The 22787-nt window shown below is 37.4% G+C and overlaps 1 protein-coding gene across 1 annotated transcript in view; it reads left to right on the forward strand.

Annotated features, from left to right (window-relative positions):
• The first annotated feature begins 4965 nt into the window (after positions 1-4965).
• The window catches only part of BMP5 (bone morphogenetic protein 5), a 61487-nt gene continuing 43665 nt past the window's right edge, over positions 4966-22787 (forward strand). The window contains exon 1 of the mRNA XM_049819273.1: positions 4966-5482. Within this exon, the coding sequence (XP_049675230.1) occupies positions 4999-5482 (484 nt within the window). The 5' untranslated portion in view covers positions 4966-4998. The remainder of the gene's footprint in view (positions 5483-22787) is intronic.

Below are 22787 nucleotides of genomic sequence, written 5' to 3' on the forward strand. Positions count from 1 at the left end.
AGTTTTCTATTAAATGCCATCTATAAAATGCTTGATGACTTACCTCCTAGGCTGATTTGTGATTTTGCCTGAGCTTTTGAAATCCTGGATGAAAAACTCTTTTGCTACAGGAAACCGATTAGTAACTGAATAAATAGCACTGTAATCTAAGTATTGAACACTTCTACATAGCAAGTATTATTTTGCAATGCATTGCTCTGCCTGCAGCATAAAATGGAAGTACTGTATCTATATAATGCTTAACAATCCCCAGGAATACGTGTAAACCGTATAAATGTCAGGTAAAACCCTCGTGTTTATCCTAAAATTTCCCCATGGTTGAAGAGCACAGCTGTCTTTGTGGTTCAGGACAGCTATCTTTCCATCCTGACATGAAGTTAAATAAAGTAATAACACTGAACAAATTTTCTGTTAAAAAAAAGGTAGGGTTTCTGCATCTGAAATTATTCCTGTCTATCAATTAGGAAACACTGTGAGATTATTTGGGATAAAAGGTGTTTATATCAGTATGCAACATTTACAAATATCATACTCAGCTTATGTCTCAGCTGCCTATTTCTGCAGCTAATTCTACCAGTTTTCACAATGTGTCCATTACAAGTGAAATTCCCTTTGCATTAGGAGACATATCTTTCACTGATAGAGAAAAATACGTTTGTGTTTCTTTCTTACTTTTGCAAGGTGAGAATACAATTGTCATACAACATCCAACTTGATAAAATAAAATAAAAAAAACCCTGAGTGAAAGATGTCATACGTGTTTTGTTGATTGTACATTTGGAACATATGAACATAAACATACTGATGTCCAAAGGATTGAACGTACACCTCATGCAGTCCATACCATTGTCAATCCAGGTTGAATAAATGTAGTACAACAGATATGCCTAACTATGGTGTCTGCGTAACGTTTCTGTCCCAGGAAGAGTTAAGATGACTTGCTTGCTTTTTGCTGGGGAATCTGTAGTTTTAACCTCTAATGATTTTCCTGCTTTCATGAAACCTTTTCATAAAAGTCTTTCTCCCTCTACCTTTTGCAGCAATAGCCTTGCAGAGAGACAAGGACAGACTTACACATTTTTAATGCTGGATCATCTCTTCATGCATAATATTGATCTGAATGCCAAATTTAGCTGGTCATTAGGATGGAAAGAGCCAGCAGAATCATTCAGCATGTGTGTGTAGGTTTCAGATTTACTCTGCAAATATCTTGGGAAGGGTCTGCATTTTAGTCTGTTTTGTCAGACAGTTACAGAGAACCATTGCTGTGGGAAATGTCTCTCAGCTGATATGATATTGAGGACCCAGAGGCGTTCTGCATTCAGTGGCCATCCACTGATTTTATATATTTTTGAGTAGTGGGCATTGCCCATAAAAACAGTTGTACTCTCAGTGATGACAGCGATCTGCTGGGTAGTTATAATTTTTTTCACCGTTGCAGCGTTATGATCCATTGGAATCCGAAACTGGCGATATCTGGATTCACGGGTTTCGCTACCACCCTTATTTTCTCTAACATTGTTTAGGTTAGTACAAACGTACTGAGCTCTGAATTCACTCGTGACGTACATATATGCCGCATCGTTTAAGAAATTCATGCAACTGCTTCCTATCCTGCGCTGCTAGGGGTACCTGCACGGTGCTCTGCTGGTTACGTGCTCCTCTGCCAGATATCTATCCCTAACGGGAGCTCACTTCTGGAGTCATTTTAGTCTTTCGTTTATTTTTAAAGGACTGGATAAGGGCTGTACAGGTGATTTCTTATGTTGCTTCCAGGTTGAGAATCTGGGGGAAGAAAGAAGGTCTATCTGTGTGTAGGTTTTATATTTCAAAATTTCAGTTTTAGATGCAGGGTAGAACTGGAATCTCTGGGGCATCTTGTTCAAACTCCTGGTTTTGATTTTTGGTCAATACTTTATACTGACCTCAACTGTTATTTAGATTTGAGTGCATCTAAAAATGGTGCGAACACGGCATTTCTTTTAAGTTTCGATATTATGCAAACAGCTCGGAATAATTTTTTGTTGTAAAACTCGAAACCTAGATCTAAGGTGACTTTGAAACTGAACCCAAACCTAAACTACATCCAGATATCTGTGCCAATGTATTTTTATATATTATTAAATAAAATACCCTGACATGCTGAAACTGTATGTGGTATTTTTCCTTTAGAAGTAAATTGATTCATATTGAAAATATGAAATGGGTCCTATCAGCTATTACAGATCCCTTTCATTTCTTTAGCAAAGGCTTTCATTTTTAAAGCTGTTTATCTCTCCTATGTACGAGATAGCCTTGTTAACAATGATTGTTTATGGAACTCCGGTTTATTACAAAAGGACATTGTGTTTATATTAATAAAAATATTTTTATTTTTGTGTTCTAGGCAAGGATGCTTGGTGCCTCAGTGTAGGGTAGGTTAAATGTAAAATAAATCCTTTGTATTTAGGTTACATGTTTGGTTATGGCTCTGTCTGAAAATAACAGGAACTGTTTTTGTCAAACATATGATTACTATTTTATATGTTTTCTTACTCAGTTTCTGTCCGGAAAAATGTTTACTACATAAAAGCATCCTCAAATTTGAGGGCATTTTTGGCTTTTTAAATGGGAAAAGATTAACTAATGTGGAACTCCAGACACTCTAGTGGGATAATGTAGGAAGTTTCTATTGCTGGACATACTGATGGGCTGAGGACTTAAATCCTCTGAGCAATCAATCCACTGTCTTTTATGAATGCTTAGGGAAAAAAGGGAAATATATTGCTGGAAAAGAGGAATAAACCTTGTTGCAGGATACGTGATGGCCAAATTAAAAAAAGACATATGTATGGTAAAGTCTCATGTATAATTGCAACTGCCTGAGCAGGACAAGTGAAAGCAAAACAAAAAACAGGAAATAATACTTCTTTTATAACAAATGCATTTTGAGGGAAAACCTCAATGAGGAGAGAAAACTTATTCTGATTCTGACTGGTCTTCTGCTGAGAAGAAGAGGACTTTTGCTAAATAGCTTCATAATTAATTTTAGTGTTAATTCAGCAGGTCTAGTATGAAATAAATCCTTCCTTGGGAGAAGCGTTGTGCATTATGTGCACTGATTTATAAGAAAGAATCAACTATATTTTAATGATAGCTGGACTAGACTGTAAATATAGACTAGGACTCAGAATATATGAGAAAATTCATTTGTGCTTAATATGCTAGATAAATTGTTCCTGGCTTCTTAAGGTGTGACTATACTTGCTGTCACACTCCCAATTTTACTCAAGAACTGTGTGATTTGCTCAGTAGGTGCTAGTCATGTAAGGGAAAACCCAATGGGATGCATTTTTATACCTGTTTTTTTCCTCAACGTCATGTATTAACCATTTTTTTCCTTTTTTTTCCCCCCTTCATCAAAGGAAAGTCTCCTTAAGACCAAAGGCCAATTATAGGAGTGGGGAAAATGACCACCAATAATCTGAGCAATATGAAATTTAACACTGATTTTGTTTTAGTGAGAGGAAAACACCAGTTGCTGGCTGTCAAAAAGTTCTAAGCTGAACCTTAACTTCATGGGCAACAGCTTTAAAATCTATTTACTACTTCTTATTTCTTCAGTTAAGCTGTTTCTTTATCCAGTTAATAATAGGCTGTGGGATTAAATTTTAGCTTTTGATATTTACCAGGAAATGTAGTATAACGATTTATGAATCAAAATGTACTTTGAATAAATTATCATTGCAAATTACAGTTTATGAAAGTTGTGACTATAACCATAATTATACCATTGGCTGTGCACAACCTGAAATCTTGCTTGCTGAATAAATTTGTTTTCATTCAGATTGAATTCCCAAGATTTTTAAAAAAGAGTGAATCAAGCCTCACCAACAAAATTTCCTGCAGAGTTTATTAAAAAGGTCACGTTTGTTTGCTAAACTTACCTAAAATATAAACATTCCTTGAATTAATGAGATGCTATTTTAGTCTGTTATGAGAGTTTCCTATTCAAGTTTACTAAACCATAGACTCATAAGGAGACTCACAAGGGCTTCCACGTTACACCACGCCTTTAGCAATCTATATATATTAAAACTGTTAAAGTTAAAATTGATTCTGCAAGCTGTTAGGAAAAAAGCAGCCGATAGCCAAAATTAGATATATTACTGTAAATTGGGAGGGGGGGAGGTTTAAACTCTGTCTGGTAAGAGAAGGGTTAAGGACTTTTTTGCTATACCCGTTTCAAATTACAATGAGAAGCCTCTTCTTTCCCAGCAGGGTTGTGCTTACATTAGTCTTTAGATCTCTCTTGAAAAGAGCTGTTATATTTGTGCCTGCTAGAGTTGGAAATAACATTTCAGAAGCTGAAAAGGGTTGAATGGATTTACAGAAGGGGTTTTTTTGCGAGTAATTCATGGCAACACATTAATTTGATTAGTACGTGCTTTAGAATTACTTTACACTCAAGCAATTCAAAAGATGTCAAAGTTATCACCAGGCTGCTGGACAAATATGTGTTACACCACCAAGGTACAGATCAAGACAAATCTGTGACTCAGGATTTTATCTTGGGAAGAGCGCAAGGTGTACGAAGAACTCAGAATAACAAGGGAAGATAACTCTGGGAACTACAATGTGTCAGAAGAACAGCTCTTGCTAATACAGCTCCCACCAAAGACCTGGTTATCTAAGGTTTATATAGGAATGCCTAGGTCAGCTGACAAAATACTGGTCTTCTGCTCCATAAATGCAGAAAAACCGATAACAACAGTGGAAAATTGGAAGTCTGAATTTCAGCTTTCTTAGAAATAACTGCAACCTGACACATTCCATAATATTTAAACAGGGTGGGGGGAGAGAAATCACCAAAGATGTTACGTTTAGAGATGACATTGACATGAAGAATAGGTAAATTTTGTTTTTCAGCCACTGGGAAAGCAGACCTCATAGGAACTCAGAACAAGTAGGAGAAAAGATTTTTTTATTTTTTTTTCCTTGTTCTTTTTCTTTTCAAAGATGAACCTAACTGCACTCAAAGCTTTCGTGGGCTTGCTCTGGAATTGCTGGGTTCTGGTGGGTCACGCACAGGGAGGTTTAGGAGACAATCATGTCCATTCGAGTTTTATTTACAGGAGGCTGCGGAACCATGAGAGAAGGGAGATTCAGAGAGAGATTCTCTCTATCCTGGGTTTACCTCACAGACCCAGACCATTTTCACCAGGAAAGCAGGCTTCTTCTGCACCCCTCTTCATGCTGGACCTGTATAATGCCATGACAAATGAAGAGGATACTGAGGAGCTGGAGTATTCACTAAAGGGATCAATGGCAGGGGAGAGCAGAGGGATACGAAAAGGATACCCTGCCTCTCCAAATGGATATTCACGGAGAATACAATTATCTCGCATGACCCCACTGACCACACAGAATCCTCCCTTAGCCAGCCTGCACGACACCAACTTTCTGAATGATGCTGACATGGTAATGAGCTTTGTCAATTTAGGTACGTGGAAAATTTTTTGTTTTTGTTTCTGCTCTCTTTGACAAACTGTTAGCCTGATCTTGCGAGGGGCTAACCTCTCGGCCAGACCGTAACCTGTTCTAAAATGGCAGGATTGGGCCCCGGCTGCTGTGCCACTTGTAAAAGAAAAGTCGTACTGATGGTAAAGTAGCTACGTCGTAGGTGGCCACGGAAAAAGATTTTTCTCACTGTTTATATAAAGTCAGTTTCTATAACTCCCCTCTGCTGGCTTCTGTTTTCTTTCTTTCATTGATGTAATGAAAATTCTAGCCTTAGGCCAACTAACTCCTTTTTTTTTTTTTTTTTAAATCTCAAAAAATCAAACACTTATGCCTATTGCTCAGTTATTTCCCTCACTGTTTTGCTTAAAGCTCAGACATGAACAAACATCAGATGTTAATATTTTAAAGCCTAGAATGTTATGAAAAGGGAAAAGTTAAGCCATTTCCGGGGACAAAAAAAAAAAAAGAAAAAAAAAGATTTCTTAGGTTATTTAGGTGTTTTTTTCTGTTGGTAAGAGTCACAGTTTTATTATCTTTTCAGCTGGATGGCTGGATTTTAAATAATCTGTTGCTGTTTCTTTGTTATTTCTATTTAATAACCACAGACTGTGTTTTATTATACCTCCATGGTGTTCAGAGTCTGCAATGGTTCTTATTTTCTCTGTCATAAATAAATTAAATAACGAGTATTAAACACCAGAAACATGCAAGCAAAGAATGCTTTTGAAAATGATATCAATTCAGACACAAAACCTGATAAAACTAAATTATATTGGCTTCTGAGTATAATAAACATGCTTACCGGTTTTGTTGTGGTTAAACGAGGAGTTACAGATTTCTTTAATAGAAGGCAAATTAAATCTCATTAAGAAAGCTGCAAATAATTCATGAAATGTATTTACTGTTTTTATAAGTATTTTAAATGCTACAGGACTCATAAAGTTAGCTAAAAAACCCCTCCTTGTTTGATCTGAATAGCAAGAGATTTAATTGAAAATGAAGTTTATTAATAAGCTGGTGCAAAATCTGATGAAGTCTTGATTTTCAGGATAATACTTTCTGCAGAAACTTTTTAAACCTTTCCAAATATACCTTCAGATTATCACACACATTCTGTACCTTTTAAATCTACCAGGTCTTTAATCCTTGCTGCAGGATTAAAAATGTTTCCAAATACTAAAATCCTCAACAACTTGAATTTCTAGGAAAATGACACCCTAGAGTTTAGTTGTGGTGATAATAAAGTTACTTTTCATTAATTATTTGGCAGATAAGGAGATGTTCAATTCTGAGATCTTTTTCCTGAAGAGTAACACACATCCACAACTCTAAATACAGTTGCTCTACATAAACTCTAAATAAATTTGCTTCTTGCTCTTGCTCCCGAAATAGCAGACTAGAAAAATATTAAATATCTGTTTTTTGAAAATGTGTTCCTCATCCTTAAGAAAGGGTTACATATTATCTGTGTATTACTTTTAAGTTATCGTTGTATGCCTCGATTTACCCAGAGCGTCTGGAGTCAGCTGAATTTAAAATGGCAATGTTATAAAGGAAAAATAGGAAATGCTCTGATCTCCTAGGCATTAGTCAAGGCCCTGATCCTTCAAAAATATTCCTCATGTGTCCTGAGAAATACCCTCAGTAAATCTGTCGCAGTCCATTTCATCAGTGGCCCTGAGGACTATTTGCACAGGACCTAGCCTTTGATTTCACAAAACGCCTTTGATTTCAGGAGGACTTCTTGCAGTGCATGAGTAGAGGTCTTTGAAGGCTCAGTGTCAGATATGTCCTAGCCTGATCCTGCTGTGCTTCTGCAGACAAAAACCCTCTCTGGAAGAACGCAAGTTTCCACTGAGTGTCTTACCTTGACTGGGAAGTTTCTAATATTTGTCTCATTTTTATGGGAAGCCAGTGTCGCCTTTAGAAAGTAATTTTGAGAAGCTAAAGTGTATCTTAAGTTTCTAAAATGTGCAAACTGGGTGTGAGATGCTTTATTTTTCTAGTGATGATGATTAATAGACACTATTAACTTATAAAAAAAATACTGTGTAAACACCAGGTTCTGTTTGTCCTCTGTAAAATTAAAGTGTGTCTCAGGTCCCAGCAAGTCTAAATCCTAATTCACTTCAACTGTCCTTCCATACACGTTGGAAGTTGTGGTTTATCACACATTCCACTGTGTAACATGCGTAAGAAATATTGATGACCAATATAGATTAGCTTCAACATTTTTATTAAACAATCCTGTGTTTCAGTATAATTAACATAAAACTGAAATAAATCATGGAAACAAGTAACCATTTTATATGATTTATGCAGTATAAGATCATGACAGATGAGGGCAAGCTCTTTTAATGTACAATGGGGAAAAATATGCAGTGATAAGTGAATGCTAACACTGTACCTTAAAATCAATAAATGCTGATGCAGCGCAGTAATAACTCAACTGGTTTTAGATTTGAAGCCTCAGTCAACTTGCATCAAATTAATCTGCTCTGTTCATACTTGCACACCATTAATTACGCAAGTTGTAATTATAAGGCTTTATTAATCATCATGATATTTTAAATTGAAACTTTTGTATATAGTTGTAGCCAGTTATAATAATTTAAGACATATATATTAAACCAAGAAATATGTAGCTGAGATGTTGGATAGCAATTATTAAGCATAAGATTGAAAAGGCTGAGTACGATTAAAAAGAAAAGTAAAAAATAGACAAGGACAAATCATTTTATATTAAAGAAGAAAAATTGAAACTTAAATGTAGTTTTGATAAAAATCAACCTTTCAGAGTTGCAAATACCTCACTTTCAAAACAAATTAAAAAAATAATCATCAAGGGAACCGCAATTATAATTCTGTAAAGCAACCAGGGAGAAAAACAAGACTGCATTTACTTCTCCCGTACTTAAAATTGTAACCACCTGCTCTTTATACTGGAATTTATACCAGAATTTCCATCTCTTTCTTTCTTGAAAGATAGGACAAGACAGAGACTGTGTCTTGTCCTGTATTTTGTATGGGGCTGTGTGTTGGCAGCTCTCCATAAATATTGATGAGTGTAACAGAAGAGTTAACTGGGGTTGGTCCAGCAGTCAAAGAATAAATCCTGCACTAAATACACTGGGGTTTTCACAGATCTGATTATATCACCTACGAGTTCAGGACTTTGTTTTCCTCACTGGGTGTTTTTTCATCCTGTTGTTATATTTTATTATATTGTTGCAAAGCCCTGACTGTTTTGAGTTCTGGCGTCTTCTTTTTGGCCAGTCTCCCAAAATGACATATATAGGATACCCTGTTCCTCAGAGAACAGACAAGTAATACTAATGTAGTTCTACTCACTTTTCCGCTCACTCAGAATTTAGTTAGGGAAGAACTTTGTTAAGATAAATGTTAGTGTTCCCACTCTTCACCTCTCACCAAAAGAGGGGGATCGAATAAAAAAATATGTACGTGAGGCTTGGAGAAACAGCACCACTTTTATAAACTACATTTAAACATTTCAAGGACTGAATTTTCCATTAGCATCAAAGTGATCATTAAATCCACTGTACTTAAGTGTTCCTTCTCTTGCAATTCAAATGGTCTGTATTTTCACTTGTTTACAGCACGTCTATAAATTTTTCTCTAAACAGATTGCTGCATTTGCTAAACAACTCTCTTTTCTTTCTCCATATTTTCCTATGAATTGATATGAACTTTCTATGATAGGGGATAAGTATATAAAAAAGGGTTGTGGTTTTCTGTTGTTTTCTTTCTTAGTATATGAAATTCATTCCAAAAACTCAAATGTGAAGATCATTATAAAATTTGTGACCCTGACCTACACATGCTAATTTAAAGAAGGATACAATATTATGGAGATTTTTAAGGTAACCGATACACCCCAGAAAGACAACTTTTCTTCTTCATATACAATGTGATTCTGCAAGCTTAATTATAACAATCCTCAAACCACACGTGCTGTGATCATTTCTTAAATCAGATGCTGAAATCAAAGGAAATTTTGCCTGTTTGAGGTACAGAGGACTGTTCATATTTCTCCAGCTTCTCTACCCCAAGTTTGTACACTGTCTTGAAGATTATGTTCTTCTTTAAAACCTGAATCACTAAGCAAATACATAAATTCACAAGATTTACAGCCCATTGTGTTCATTGGAGAATGCTAACATGGCAGAGAACAACTTTTATACAACTACTCTGAGAAACCTACAGTGCATCAATCCACACCGCATACCTGTACTAATATATTTTTGTTACACACAAAAAAGAAAGTATTCCTAACTGCAATCAGACCTGGAGCATATATAGTAGCTAGTTTCTTAAATTAAACTAATTCAGTTTCTACAACCTTCCGCTCACAGCTAACATATCATCAGTGAGGGATATGGAGTGCTAAGCTATAAAATGCCAGGAGCTGTGGAAGGGGAGCTGGGTTTGAAGGATACACGCAAAAAGGCCTCAGGATCATTAACTTCTCTCTTCAAAGCTTAGGAACGAGCACACTTTCTTTCTTTCTTTTCCACTGGATTTCAGATGTTGCTGTCTTAATTTTAACCTTAGATGAATTTCCTTCGCTGTGGTACAATTTTAGTCCATAAAATGCAGGCTGCTAATGAAAATATTGACACAGCCTTAACTGAAGTGACGGAAATAGTGCTATTATCTTGCCTTGGACAGAGGGATGCTATTACAGAGATAAAACTTGTTAAATGACAGATAGACCCCATGTCTTTATTTGGGGAGGTGGATCAATGCTGAGAAAAAATGAGAAAACATTTGTGAGGTTTTTTTGAATGGCAACCCAAAGTCAATAAGATGCTGTTTTCACTCTTTTACATAAAATTTAAAACAAATTAGATCAAGCAGATCTCATTTAATCTTCACCCAAAGTACACCTCACTGGCATCTTGAAATCCTAAGGTTTTTTTCCCTTAATAAAATTTCACTCACATAATCAGTGAGCTGAACTAATTTGTTGTGACCTAGGTGTGCAATCAAGTATTAGAAGTAACCATTAATGATGAAATAATTTTATATGGCCAAATTAAATATTAAGACAGCTTTTTGCAAAATAGATCTATTTATTTCTAGAACAAAAGGACTTTACTCATGGGATGACATGCCCTAAAAATCCTCACCCAATCCTTACGATTCATTAGGCAGTTTTAACCAGTTTTTGTGTGATAACAGAGCAGGTTGTTAGGGATTGTTTTTGATTTTGAGTAAGAAATATTCTCCACATTCCTTTTTGGAATTACACTACATTTGTTGTTTTATATTGAAATATTTTATATTTCCTTTGAAATCTCTCATGTTACATGAACTTTAAGAACTATGTAGCTCTACCTCAAAATAGGTTTGTGTGTGATCCATAAATATCATCTAACAAAATAATGTTTTTATAACTGTCAATTAATTTTTTTGCCAAAGTTAACACTTTAAATCCAAGTAAATTATTGTATCCACCCAGCCAAAAAAATGTCAAGCTCTCCATTAACTGGGGTATAAAACTGTCTGATTTTCCTTGCCGACAGATTTGAAAGAAATTGCAGATAACTGAAGAGAAACTGATTTAGAAGATGGTTAGTTGTGCACGGTGAAAAGCTATATATATGTACGGATATATATAAAAATATATATATTATTATTACTATCTTTCCCATTGGGAAGAACAGCTGACCCAGTTCTGCTTCTTCTTTAGAAAGTGCTCCTTTCCAGACTAAACACAGACTCTGGGTGGGGTTGTGGGGATTGTATGTATTGTGCAGTACATATTTTCCCAGGAAAACACAATCTTGGAGTGCTTCTGGCTAGCCATGAAAGAGAAAGTGGAAGGCTTGTGGAGACGCCTCTGTGCGGAGGATATTAGGGGAGGAATCCGCCTGCCATGGAGTGGATGGAGAGCCTCTTGGTTCTCTTCCTAAACCCCGGGTTATTTGCTTAAATAACAGGACCACTTTGGCACATACGTGATCTCCCACACTTATTGCTCCTGTTATTATTTTCTCTGAATGTCAAATTATGCAAAGAATTTTACCATGGCTACCTGCCTACTTACTGCCTGAGTTATGGAGGTAATTACGACATGGGCAGTTCCTTTTTCTTCTCTTTTTAGCCACAGTGGTTCCTTTCAGCTTGCTTTCATAGGCCGACAAACTAATAGAGTTTTGCAGAAAATTGATTGATTACAGTCTGATCATTCTAGGTGTCATCTGGTGTTTCCACATAGCTGAGAATGAACAGTTTATGAAGTGCCAATTGCAGCCTCCAGCTAAAGAAAGGCTCCCCAGGGCTTCAGGAGAGCTCTGGCTGCTACCAGACTTTATAATTATTTCCCACACTTTTCCCCATCCTCTCCTACTTGTCCTTTCCCTTGTGTCTAACCCCCGCCGTCTAGGCAGGGTCACTGAACTTTAATTTTATGTCGGTGGCATTTCGCTGCAGAAAGGATTAAAGGCCGAGAAAGCAGCGAGACTAGGCGACAGCGCGGGAGTTGGAGAGGGAAGGAATGAGAACAGGGAGGAGAGAAAAATGGGAAAGCACGGACCAAGCCTTACAGGGAGGACAGCCCTCTTCTTCTTGGTAGGCAATGGCCAACGTGCAGGGCTGGACACAGACCTGCTGGGCATGGGAAAGGTTCACGACAGAGAAACAGCCTCTGCAGGAGCTGGTATTACTGAAAGAGTTAGTCTCGCTCCTCTGTGCCTCACATGGAGCGTGGTGATACGGCGCTAAGAGCATTTCCCATGCCAGCAGAGTTACAAAAGTGGAGGAAAGTTCATCACGGTAGGGAGAAGAAGGTGCATGCGGACAGAGGAAGGGGAAAGAACAGGATAAAGACAGATAATGTGCAAATTAAGGAGCAAATGAGCCCAGGTATGGGTTTCTTCTCCTAGTAAGCCTTGCAGGTGAAGGGAGCGGTTTTCTTCTCAGTCCCTTGTGGCTGAGCAACTACCTCAACCTCCCCAGGCACTTGGCTCCCCAGGCAAAAGTTTTTGTCCTTGCAAAATAAGACGCAGCTCCCCCCACCCTTCGGTACATCTGTGCAGGGAGTACACAGACGGGCTACTAACGTTTGCAGCCATAAATAACGTAGAAGCTAGCTTTTAAAAACCGCAGGTTAAAGGATGAGGGCTGCCATGACGCACACAGAGAGGTTGAGATCAGAGGAGCAGCTAAAAGGGGTCGGGAGAAACAATGAATCCCCTTGTTCTGAGTCATATTTATGAGTGCTCCATTGCACCTAAAGTTCATATTTTATTGGCAAGGCCATGGGGTTTCCCCATTTGCTCATCTCTTAAAATAACACCCCTGGTTAAAATTTCCTATAAAACACAGAAATGCTACAGCAGGCAGAACTTGTCAACCCTGACAACTACATTATTTAAGTTTGTGGGTGGGGTACACCAAGCAGGAGCTGGTTTGTGTTTTGTACTGGATTATGAATTTGTTTCTATAGAAAAAATGACCATAAAACAAGTAGAAAAGGACGGGTTTTAGAGCTCAGCTCTCCACTCAGAAACTTCCCACTGTTACTGAGGCATGCTCCAAAAGGTGAATCTAAGTGTTTCGTTCCCAACTGGTTTTGAGCGACTGCTCTGGTGCAATAGATCAAGAACTTGGCTTTATTGATCACTGTTATACAACTCAATGGCATGTGTGGTACCTTGCCAGAATGTGGCTTTTTTTTTTTTTTCCCACTGTAATTCAGGATAAACTGAGACAACAGCTATTAATGAGTCAGAGCCTAGAAAACTGATCAGGACCGCTAATGCTGGTACACAATACATATCCATAGCTGACAACCAGTGACTTCTTTGCAGAAGCAAAATTCCACTTAACTCTCTTTTTGGAGGAGAATCAGGAGGAGGTAGGAATTTGTATAGCTGAAATTTCTGTTAAGTTTATCTTTATCTGACTTAGCAATATTACCTATTCAGACCCCATGAGAACCAAAGGGTCTTTTCCAGCCTCAACAATTCTGTGATTCTATCCCTTTGTAGACTGTGTCTATCAAATGAAAGTACTGTTGTTCTAAGTCTCGTGTATTTGACTGTAGTCAAATTAATGAAGCTATAGTCATATTATCTGGAATAGCTGTACCCATAACCCAGAGTAATTATTATAAATTAATAACAATTTGTCTAGGCATATCCATTTAAAATATCCCTTTTTTAAAAGTGAGGGGGAAATACAGATACGGTATTCAACTATAAGGTACTGCAAAATAATTTCTAAAAGATGCTGTGTTGGACTTTCATGATATGGATAGCATCAGTTTTGAGGGTAGAGGTGTTAAATTCCATCCTGACAAACCTAGACTACAGAAGACAAAAGAGCAGGGGCACTGGATGATTTGTGAGTCTGATTTTGGGGCAGCGGGCGGATGGCACCTGATGGCACCTGATGCCTGGAGCCATGGGATTCTAGTGGCATGGTTTGCAAAACTGTTAGCTGAGAAATCAAAAGAGTGGGCAAACAATAGTGTGGATGATAAAGCCATGGGAGCAAAAGCAAGCCCAGCGTACCACTGCATGACAGCAGTAGTCTCTGTGGTGATTTATGATGGCTGAGATCCAGCAGGAACATAGCTTTGGGAAAGCTGTTCGCAAGGTTCCCTCAGCTGGGGTATACGTCAATAACTACAAGTCGTAACATGCTAGTGATCCCAAAGGTTAATGCGCTGCTCCTGACCAGGTTAACTCGCTGCCTTGCACATGAAATGTGTGCGAATGTTTTGCAGTGGGTCTGTACCAGCCCCAGCCTGAAAGTTGGAGAGTGAAATGTCTGAGCAGCCAAATAAGAAAAACCTGAAGAGCTTCAGATAGAGAATGAAAACAGTATGCCTCTGTTTTCCAATCCATAAAATTAGGATGGGCAAATACTTCTGTGTTCATTTTCACTTCTGTGCACTCTCATTCTTTGACCTTGCAGAGTACTGGAATATCTTTCTTCTTGTGAAGCCTCTTTTTATTCTGCCTGTGTGCTCTGTAAAATACCTCCCTCTAAAAGCCTCGCAACACCTTGCATTTTCTCATGGTGATCTCAAGTGTTATTTTAGAAAGGGCTAAAAAAAGCCCTTCTATAAGGGCAACGAGTCTACTGTTCTTAAGCCAGACAGTTTTACAAAACCGTGAAAAAGAAAAAGAAACACTGGCATTAAAGCAACACAAATGAGATTTGAGATCTGGTACAGTGGAGAGAGGACGTGTGGCTAGTTTAGCTCTTGTTCTCAGAATATAGATTTGTGCCGCTCTGAGGCATGTGTGCATGCCTATCAGTTTGTGAGCATGGCTTTGTGTATGTAATATAGAAAGCATGTAAATCTTCAGGTTTAGTCATTGGGATTTTTTCCCCCTTAAATCACAATATTCTTTCCCATCAATACTATGTAGCTTTAGCAGCCCTGACCTTTCAAGCTGCCTGTTTGGGCCAGTGTTTATCAGATGACCGTTTGACCTCCTTGTTAATTGTACTTAATTACATCCTGTTGTAACATTTTGAAATAAGGAGGAGAGTTTATGGATCTGCTCCAAAGAGCTGAAGACTAAAACGGCAGCAGAATTCAGTGGGATGAGGTGCTGAGTAATCTCGTAGTTAGGTCAACAAGAGCTGTGCCTTGTCCAGTTGATTGCAAAATTGGATCCTTAAACGTTCCTTTTCCATTTAGGATCCTTGGTACTTCTGAGAATAAAATCACACAATATCCTCTGTTCTGAGAAGGACTTCTCCTCTCTTATCTCAGCTTGGAGCTTTCTCTAAAGAGATCAAGGAATGAGTGAGAGGCCTATCAACAGCAGTGCAAGGGCTGAAGTTCACATAGGATGATATAAAAAAGACAAGCCTCTGTTGCCACAAGTGATCTCTCTGTGGTTTTCTAAAACTCCAGAGTTCCTTGTGCTTCCCTAGAATTGCCAGTTCCCATGAGCTTTTTGAGACTTGTATAATAACTGCTATGAGATTTTCTGTGCATTGATGATTTATTTGAACATCTAAGGTTTCATTAAAAAGCAGCAATCATCCCTTGCAGCTGCAGAAAAACAAAAATGAAGGCAAATCAACATCCAGAAACAGATGCAGGTTTTGAAAGTGGGCACTCTAACGTCTTGGAAAGCAACTTCAAACATTTCTTATTTTATAATGCTTTTCATATAGCTGATGGCTTCTGAAACACATAAGGTTGACCATACTGCTTCTCTTCTCACTAGAGATGTTTCCTCTACTGTTGTTGTTCCATAGCTCACTTTCCACAACCTTGATTTACAAGATTGTAGTAAACTTGATTTCCTAAAATGAATGAAGACAAAAAGAAACAGAAGCTATAAAAAAATTAATACCAAGTGAAAATCTAGTCCCAAGACTTTAAGGATCACAAAGCAAAAGAATACACCTTCAATTTTATTTTATTAGAACACTGATAATTAGACTTATTGGAGAATGAAGTGCCATGAAGAATTAATTGTCTGTAGTAGTAAACTACTCATAATCATTGCATTATTGTAAATGGTTTATCATCCAGCATAAGTCATATTCTAGATAAAAAAGACAAGTTACTTAGTACTGTGCTGTGAGACTCCAGGCTGACACAGCGCTGCCCATGATTATCACCATAAACTGAACAGTATTGTTGTGGAAGCTAAAAGTCTGTACTGTCTTTCAGGTAGCAAAGATTAAACCTACAGTTCAGCTACACACAATTGCATTTAGATAGTTAAATGGTTTTTACATGTTGATTTAAGTTACAAGCTGATATGATTAAAAATAAAAAACAGAATTTGCTGAATATCATAGTAAGGTATTCAAAGTAGATAATGTTTAAATCCTCTTTGGTGTTAAGCAATAGTAAGTATAACCGAAATCATACAATTAGATATGATGACTTCAGGGAGGGCTGATTTACTTTTCAGAATTTTGAGAAATACATGTAATGTGGCACAATATAGTAATGTTTATCAAAGTAGTTCAAAATTAGGTATTATTTCAGAATAAAGTTCTTTCTTTTATTTGATTCCTTGGTGTGCTCCTTTATTAAAGTCATCTTACAGTTATCGACTATGGGTCTTCAAAAAGTAATATTTTTTTCATCACTTCTTAAACTATTGAATTAACAATCATGTTTACCGAGGCTGTATATCATAATGAGATCACATTTAGAAGGAGATAATTTTTATATATATATTTAAGTAAATATATTTTAATTAATATTTTATAAAATGTATGCACATATATATTTTTCAGATATATATACGGTAGTGGAAAATCCAGACACAGTTTATGCTATAGAGTGAATACCAAGTAGATCGAGTTCATGTTGCCATTCACTGAGTCAGAATGGAGGGAGTAATGTCATTAAGATTAACAACATAGTACCCCCATTTTGGTTTCCCAGCAGCAATGTTTTGCTTTCTCCATATTTGTACATATTTCTTAGAAATGGAAAAATACAAAGGATGTGCTTACTAGCATGTGTGTGTGTACAGAGGAGTCCTAAGGTAAAAGGGGTTTATCACAGGACTTGAATCAAGGAAACAGGCACATGCATGAACTGAAAACTTGGCTACATGGGCACAGCTCCCGAATAAGTTATGATCTGTTCATCCTGTTTACATTACCATCTGCTGCTGTACAGGAAAAGAACCTTTTCTATTAACATTATATCACCTTGGGTCAATGACATTTACTGTGGACTCCATTAAAACAGGCTGCTTCAAGCTTGTCCGCAGGTGGGGGGTGTGCTCTCATCAAAATGGGAATGAAAGCAAGCCTCCAAAAGAAGAGACTGTGATGCTTCCAGTTTTAGGGATGGGCAACAGCTGGTTCTAAATTACTTAAAAAAAAGAAAACCCGGCCTATCACCAAAGATTAGGGGAGCAGTCCCTTCTAGCCCTAGTAGAAACCATGGTTTAGCACAAACTCCTGCAAAGGCAAAGGCTGATCAGACGCTGTAAAATGCATGCCAAATATTCTTAATGGTGTTGTACCAAAAAGATTGCATTTGGAATAAAAGCACAATGTTAGTGGTCACGTTCCCACTCCCTGCTCATTCTTACCCTCTGCTCAGAAAGACACCGAAATTTTGTCTGAGACCCATCAGATCAACTATAAGGAGCGGAGAGAAGCCAGTATTATAACATACCATATGAGCTTCAGGAGATCATCTTTGCTGTTCCAGAGACTTGTTACACCTACAGATACCTCTACAATCAGCCTGGGTATTGTGTTTGTAAGTAACTTGGCGAGGAATATGAGAAATGCAGTCCCAGGCGGAATAACAGTGGAAATGCAGGAATGATACGGGGATGTCCCCGGTACTGGGCAGCCAGCTCTAGGTGGCCGTGCTGAGCAGGGGTTTGGAGCAGTTGACCCCCTGAGGTCCCTTCCAACCTCAGCTGTTCTGTGACTCTGTGACAGAGCGGTAACAGAGAAGGGGGATCTTACTCTTGTCCTATACATTGACATCAATTATTCCTACCTTTTTTTTTTTTTTTTTTTTTTTTTTTTTGAGTGGAGTGATGATCTTGCTCAGACGATTGTTGGATGAACAGTTCTGTGTGCTCAAAGTGTCGTGCTTTTTCTTTCTACTTTGGAAATTATTTTCTTGCTTTTTATGTCACTTTGAAACTCCTGTGTCTGTCTCCCCAAGTCTGTCCAAAGTAACCCACTGTGAGAAATCACCACCTATTGTCATGTTACCTGGAGCCAAGCTAAGCTCTTTCATGGCACAAATATTTTTTGTGAAGACTACTTTTCCTTTCCTCTGGCAGTGCAGGTGTATTGCTGGATGGCCAACCCAATGATCTTTTAAGTCACTAACAGTCAGTGAGTTTCTGCCCTGGAAGAGGGTCAAAATACAATGTTCATTAACTTTGGTAAGATTTAAGTTTCTTTCAGGAAAAACAAAGTCCAGCTGTTTTTTCCTTCTTGTTGAGGGGACTTATTCTGTATGGGGGATTATATGTGGGTGAAATAATCTCCCTCTGCAAGACTAAATCATGATCAGATTAGACTACCAGAGCTGCAGAGGAAAGGGTGCAGTTTGAATCAGTATAACAAGCTGTTAAAATCACAGCCAGCTCCCAAACAGGCTGTTAAAACCTGCTGTCTGAAAGTGCCACTCCTCACCACCACTGCCCAGTCTCCTGGCTGCTCTTCCTCCTCATCTTCCTCCTGTTTGTAATGTCAGGGAGGACCCATCCATGCTTCTGGCCCCGTCACTCTGTTTCTCAGCACCACCGCTTGGGCTCTCCTAGGTGTGCGCTTGGTGTTGGCCAACAATGAGCATGCACAGGGCAACCCTTCAAAATGAGGGCTAGCAATTTACATAAGATGAAATTCCAATCTCTTTACATTTTTTAATTTTTAAGGTGATGACTCAGTTAGTATAGCAATTAGCACAGTATATACTTGGGCACACAAAGTATAACTCTGAGGAACTCTGAATTCTCTTGAGCCATACTGACATACTAGCTGAGCACATGGCCTGTGATCAGCTATTTTTTGCAACTGTATTTAATATCCTATCTATAATATAGCATATAAAAATAATTTTTAATTTGTTATATGTAATAAAGCATTTTTGTACTCTCTAAATGAGATGTTCTTGAGGGTTTCCCTTTCTCATCGTTGTTACAGCTGGACTGTTTTTTGTGGAATGTTTGGTCAGTGTCAAGGAGTATGGGTAATATTGAAATACTCAGAAGTGAGCATAGGGTAAGCAGAAAATACTGCCTTTAGAGTAGTTTCCAGTTTGGCACAACTTCCATGGGATCTTTTTGGACAAATTCCACAGCGGGAAGTGCATGGAGTTTATTAGACGACATGTTTGAATGGTAGACAGTGGAGTGACTTGCCAGTTCTGGATGGAAGTGAGCAGAGGGTTAACATGAGCAGGAACTAAGGAGATGTGGGAAGATAGAATGGGCTTTAATGTTTAACTTTTACTCCCCTGCCAGTTGCCCTATGATGATGTATGCCCTTTCACCCTCCTCAGAAGTTATGTTCCATCTGTATACTTTTACGGTGTCAAAACAGTTATAACTTACACCTATTTTCTGACCATTGGATCCCAGAGGTATAACTTTTGTTCTTATTCAGTTGCAGCTGAATCCAAGAGGGATCTTTTTTTCTGTCATTTGTTAACCTTGGGGTTGTGTTGATCTGACATCCTGACTTTCACACACAGTCAGAAACCTGGGAATAATTGTTAGTTTTCTTTGTGATGATCTGTGATTAGAGAAAAACAAGATTAAATATGAAAAAAAATGCAAGTCTATTGACAGATGGTATCAAAATGTACTGGCTTTGCCAAAGCCCAGGCAAAATAGACATCATTGAAAATGCAGACAAAATTACAACGTCAGGCACGGTGGTGTAAAGATTAGCTAATTTATCTATGCATTAGCTCAGAACTACATAGTACAGTGATCTTTTCTCTATCTGTTCTATTCTTTCAAGTAACAATTTATTTATTACCAGTGAAAATGAACCCAACCAAAAATCTAGTAGATATGTATTTTTAACATAGGTATTTGTGACTGGAGTGTCTTTGTAATACAGTGCGACTTAAACCAATTAAGAAATGACAGGATCCTTACTTATTACATTCAGAATAGCAAACTGCATGTGATTTTTTTCTTCATTGCCTCCTCCCAGACCCTTGGTTGCGATGCTTCCCTCTTATGGCACATGTTACTACTGACAGCACAAAATGGGTCCAAATACAACCTGTTACTGTTAATCCTAGAAGCTGTGATGAGCTGGACTTTCAACTTTAAAATTTATGGAATAAGATTCAGCTGTGATTCATTCTACCACTGTTAGTAGAATTAAAACCCACATATATGCAGTGTATCTTTTATTGTGCATTGTGCTACAGCTGAACAACTGGAGTGAAAAAACTTTCATTTGGGAGGTTGAAGGATACAGTGCATTATACTGTCGAAACCAGAAGAAAAAATAGATTTTGAGGAATTACTTTGCCAACTATCTTTTATATTAGGATCACAATAATACCGAGACTTAGACTCTCATAATTCTGTTCACTTCCAAAATCGTATCTCTTTATTCTGTTTACTTACTCCTACTCTTGCATTGGCCAGGATCAAACCAGCATATGAAAAGCAGGGTGTTCCTTTTTGACTTATTCTGTATCAACAACTGAAAGCCTTCCAGCATTTAATTATTATTGGAGCAGCTGCAGCGGAGCACTTGTTTTGACTTGTTGAGCAAGTGCATTTGACTTGGAAGAAGAGTAAATTGAATGAATAACACATGTTTACCGATGCAATTTTCAACAAAACATTTGCTATGGAATGAAGACCAGCAATTTCACTAAACATCTATTTTATCCCCTATTTGAGTGTGAAGTTACAAGAAGGCATCATAGGTAATCTCATGGTGTACAGAACTCCTGGGAGATGATGCGTGAGAAAGCCAAGCAGTTATGCCTCTTTGGTTGAGGCATTTCTTTAGGTCTGTGCTAATAAAAGTTGCTGGCAGGCACTGTTATACGGTTCCTGGGAACTCCTTCCTGCTCAGAGTGAATGCTGAAAGCTTTTAATTACTAACCAAGCTCTAATATTTACAATAATTTATGAAAAAAAAAATTATCCTTTTACATATTCACTTATATTCTACCATGTGTTTGCAACTTCCATTATTTGCCTAGTTGCTGCTTACCACTTACTAAGGTTGAATACATTGCATGTACATTTTGAGGGAATTAGAAAGTAGAAATCACATAATCTCAAAGTCCACCTTAATAATAATTTAGTGTTTCAAATTATTTTGACTTTTTCAAATGTGTGTTTTGTTAATTGCTAAGAATCTATCAGGTCTTATTGACTACAACAACAAAATTAAGAACTTAAAATTTTAGTAATAGAAGAATGCTTTCCTGGTCATTCTCAAAAGGTGTAATACTAAATGCTCGGGTAGGATACATTAATATTCTAACCTATTTTTTAATGAAGTATGGGATAGTGAAATACATTTCTTCTATGAGGGATAAAGAAAGAAAACCAATATGTGCTTGAAAAAAGTCCAGACAATGTATTTTTCTTTTCTTTTCTTTTCTTTTCTTTTCTTTTCTTTTCTTTTCTTTTCTTTTCTTTTCTTTTCTTTTCAATTACAGTTTTGCTTTTCATGCTTGCTCTAGATTCTGTTGCAGTCACTGAAGGTTTTTTTCATTGACTTTATCTTGACCTGAATTACTTTGCAATTCATACAGTTCAGTAATTCTGTGCAATTACAGAAGGGATGTTCTAACATTAAAAGTCTGGATTCAATAAATACTAGATGATTTTTCATTTATTGAAACGGCCTCTAACTGCACAGTATTTCATCAAATAATTTTCAAACTGTCCCTAATTTAGTTAAGCAAAATAGCCAAATGTTGCTTGTTGATATTAGTAGTTGACTTGAAAATAAAGAATTTAGTGAAATAACTCTAAGTTTACAGCAGTGTAACTTGCTTCAGAATATGACCTAACAAGCTTTCTCCTTTGTGTTTTAATAAGAAAGTATATTTCATGTAAAAGCAATTTACATCATTCTTTCAAAACCACATCTGTAAATCTATAATTTCTTTAAATACAAACAGTCTAATAATAATAAATACAGAGAAACTCAAATATACAGTACTGCAATAAAGCAGTTCTTAAGAAACAGAACTGTTGTAATAGAAAAGAAAAAAAAGTTTCTGCAGACTTACCCTCCCTAATTAAGCAAAACTCTCACTGATTATGGAAATAGTTTTGCCTCAGTTGGAAGGGGATCAGAATTTGGATTAAGATTCTGACACTGAGTTTCGTGTTTAAGATAGGATATGTGTGGAATGTAATTTTGCGGACACCTAATTTCCGCGCCTGCCTACATTTTTGACTTAAAGGATCATAGAATCGTAGAATCGTTTAGATTGGAAAACACCTTTAAGATCATTGAGTCCAACTGTAAACCTGATAGTGCCAAGTCCACCACTAAACCATGTCCTTAAATGCCACATCTACATGTCTTTTAAATACCTCCAGGGATGGTGACTCAACCACTTCCCTGGGTAGCCTGTTCCAATGCTTGACAACCTTTTTGGTGAAGAATTTTTTCCTAATATCCAATCTAAATGTCCCCTGATGCAACTTGAGGCCATTTCCTCTTGTCCTATCACTTGTTACTTGGGAGAAGAGACCAACCCCCACCTCACTACAACCTCCTTTCAGTAGTTATAGAGAGCAATATGGTCTCCCCTCAGCCTCCTTTTCTTCATGCTAAACAACCCC

The sequence above is a fragment of the Accipiter gentilis genome, chromosome 16 (assembly GCF_929443795.1).
Source record: "Accipiter gentilis chromosome 16, bAccGen1.1, whole genome shotgun sequence".
Lineage (NCBI taxonomy): Eukaryota > Metazoa > Chordata > Aves > Accipitriformes > Accipitridae > Astur > Astur gentilis.